The sequence below is a fragment of the Eumetopias jubatus genome, unplaced genomic scaffold (genome assembly GCF_037043125.1).
Source record: "Eumetopias jubatus isolate StellerSeaLion01/CBP00866 unplaced genomic scaffold, mEumJub1_p1.0 scaffold_5, whole genome shotgun sequence".
NCBI lineage: Eukaryota > Metazoa > Chordata > Mammalia > Carnivora > Otariidae > Eumetopias > Eumetopias jubatus.
In genome coordinates, this window is record NW_028274811.1 from 6,813,836 (window position 1) to 6,816,950 (window position 3,115).

The window sequence follows — 3,115 nt, forward strand, 5'->3', positions numbered from 1 at the left end:
AACTGAAATTCACTGGGAGTAAAACAGCCTATGCTAATCTCCAAAAAAGGCCTACTTTACACATGATGTTTATATATTATACCAAATAAAGCTGTTATAAAATTGGGAAAAAGTGGAGAAAAGACAAACTAGGAAGAAGAGGATGGCCAAGGGATTCCAGCATCCTTGAAGGAATACTGACCTGAGTGGGAACTCAAATATGTTTGAAAAAATATTACATTAACTTTGCTTTCCTCAGTAGTTTCTGAAGTCCCCTGGACACTTCTTTGTTGCAGAGGCTGTAGATGAGAGGGGTCAGCATGGGGGTGAGGATGGTGTAGAAGGCAGATACTATCTTGTCCTGATCTGGTGTGTGGTTAGAAGCTGGTCTCATGTACATGAACATGGCAGCACCATAGTAGAGTCCAACCACAAACAGGTGGGAGGAACAGGTGGTGAAGGCTTTGCGGTGACTTTCTGTAGAGCTCATGCGGATGACAGCTCGGAGGACATGTGAATAGGAAATAATGATCACAGAGACTGGTAATATTAGCATCACCACACAGCAGATGAAAAGCAGTCTTTCAAAAGCAGAGGTGTCTGTGCAAGATAGAGGGAAAAGGGCAGCAACATCATAGAAAAAGTGATGAATTTCTAGAGAGCTGCAGTAAGAGAGTGACAGGACTTCTACAAGCACAATAATACCATCAAGGGAGCCCAGGATCCAGGAAGCAACAGTCATGAGTACACAGAGTTTCTGATTCATGAGGATGGTGTATCGAAGTGGGTGGCATATAGCCACATAGCGGTCATAGGCCATGACAGCCAACAGGAAACGTTCAGCTCCAAGCAAGGACACATAGAAGAATATCTGAGCTCCACAACCTGCCAGTGATATTGACTTCCTGCCAGACAAATAGTTGAAGGCCATCCTGGGTGCAGTGGTGCAGATGAGCATGAGGTCCACGAGGGAGAGTTGGCTGAGGAGGAAGTACATGGGTGTGTGAAGCTGGGTGTCAAAGTAAATGAGAAGAATCATAGTAGTGTTTCCCATGAAGGCCACCATGAAGATGCCCAAGACCAGAGAAAAGAGGAAGGTGTAGGTGAAGCTGTGATCAAAGATTCCTAGCAGGATGAAGTCAGAGCTAAAGTTCTGGTTTCTCCACACCATTCTGGGTAATTTGCCTTACCTAGAAGTCCTAGGAAAACCACAATATTTTTTATTAATTTAGTTTTCAAATGTACACCATGGCAATCACTCTAATGGGAACTGTATTTAATGCATGCACAAGACTTTTAGCTATCTCCCAACTGGTCACAATGAATTCGTGACTTAGTTCACTGATTTCCAGTTATTTCTTTCCAAACGTCACAAGCAACAACTTTAAAAATACTTTCTTTAGTTCCCAGAAAAGAAATATGAAGTTTATGAGTCAGCCAATGTATCTACAGGTAGACAGTCAATGGAAAACCCAGAAGGAAAATAATTAAACATACCTATTCCTGAATTTTATGCCCATCCTTGATCACAGGAAATTCCTCATTGACCTTTTTCTCCCTTTCTTCTAACATGTCTCCAGGTTGGTGCTTTCCTAAATCACTACTCAATTCCTGTTGTAATAATTCCCTGTACCATCCTGCCCCTTCCCATTTTGTGGCACTAGCACAGTGAAAGTCTGTATGGTATCACTATCATTACACCTGTATACCTTAATTTAGAGAAGAGTTTAATACTGTTAAGTTTTTACTTTCAGTTCTCAGACCAAGTCTTGTAGTCATATCTTAATTAATCAAAGGACCCTTCAAAATATTTCCTATGGAAGAACAGAGCATTCACTTATCTTTTGAAAATAATTTTGCTTTTCTTAATCTGTATGGGGAAGGGCACTTTTTATTTATGAATTTGTATTTTTTGATTCTTTCCCCCTGCTATAAATTGTTTTAAGTCAAGTGATATAAACCTCTAGGGAACAAAAAAGGACCCCTTTTTGAGATCTTTAAAAGCTTCACTTCAATGGGTCATTTTGGGAACTAGTGAGGTATGTTTCACCAAAATGAGTAAAGGGTTGAATTTATAAAATACCCAAACCTTTACAGTTCAAGGGAGCAGACACTAGATGTACTTGTGTACCATAGGGAAGACACAAAATCAATCAATCAATCAATCAATTTAAAAAAAGACCCTGGAGATGTGTGAGTAATGTGATCCTAGGGATCCAGAATAAATTTGCTTCAAATTTGTTTTTAATTAAGCAATTATTAAGGAAGCATTTTAAGCTGTAGCATAAAGATGTATAGTGACATGAAATGATTTAACATTGAGAAAGTTTCACGTTTACTGAAGTACGATTGCATGAAGGGTGGGTTACTCTGCAAATGTGGTAACCAGGAAGTGTATTCCTGAAGCGTCCGGGGGAGCCAGGGTAAATTCTAGGAGGTGACAGTAGAGAAGTGAAGGTTAGAAATATAATTATCTATAAGTTTCTCAAAAGTTATTGGTTATGCTCTACTTTTTTCCCCTTCCTAATATATTTCGCTGCTCCCAAAATTCTTCTGGACTTCCAGACTTCAAATTTGAAATAATGCACTTTTTTCTAATATTCTCATGGTCTTACTTTTTTATTTAGCTAAAAATACCTAAATTTTGTCTAATTCATATAATGTTTTTTGATACTGAATATCTAACTGACTAAAGATTATTTGTCATTCTGACTGTCTATCCTTAATATCTATCTTTCAGTCTATTCAGAAACATTCTAAGCAAATAGCAGTGTCAAATATATTACCTGAATTCTATTAAATTGTTGAGAAATCCAGTTTTGCATTTTTACTTTGGACACTTTAATGACACATGGTGTAAGTGGTGATATATCAAACTGTTTCTATTTCATATCCGCAAGTTAGATGTATTATTATATACCTCAAACAAAATAAAATATACTTCCAAGAATAGAACAGATTCCTGAGGGCCTCTCTGTAACATACATATTAATGTTAAGTGGTCTATGCCTATCATAATGCTCTTTGTTTTTTTTTAAGATTTTATTTATTTATTCGAGAGAGAAAGAGAGCACAAGCAGGGTGAAGGGCAGAGGGAGAAGCAGACTTCCCGCTAAGCAGGGAGCCCAATGTGGAC

The 3,115-nt window shown here is 38.0% G+C and overlaps 1 protein-coding gene across 1 annotated transcript; it reads right to left on the minus strand.

Annotated features, from left to right (window-relative positions):
- Positions 1–214: 214 nt before the first annotated feature.
- On the minus strand, positions 215–1,150 carry LOC114200274 (olfactory receptor 2M4-like). The gene has a single exon (XM_028092329.1). The coding sequence runs from the start codon at positions 1,148–1,150 to the stop codon at positions 215–217; it is 936 nt and encodes a 311-aa protein (XP_027948130.1).
- Positions 1,151–3,115: the final 1,965 nt, after the last annotated feature.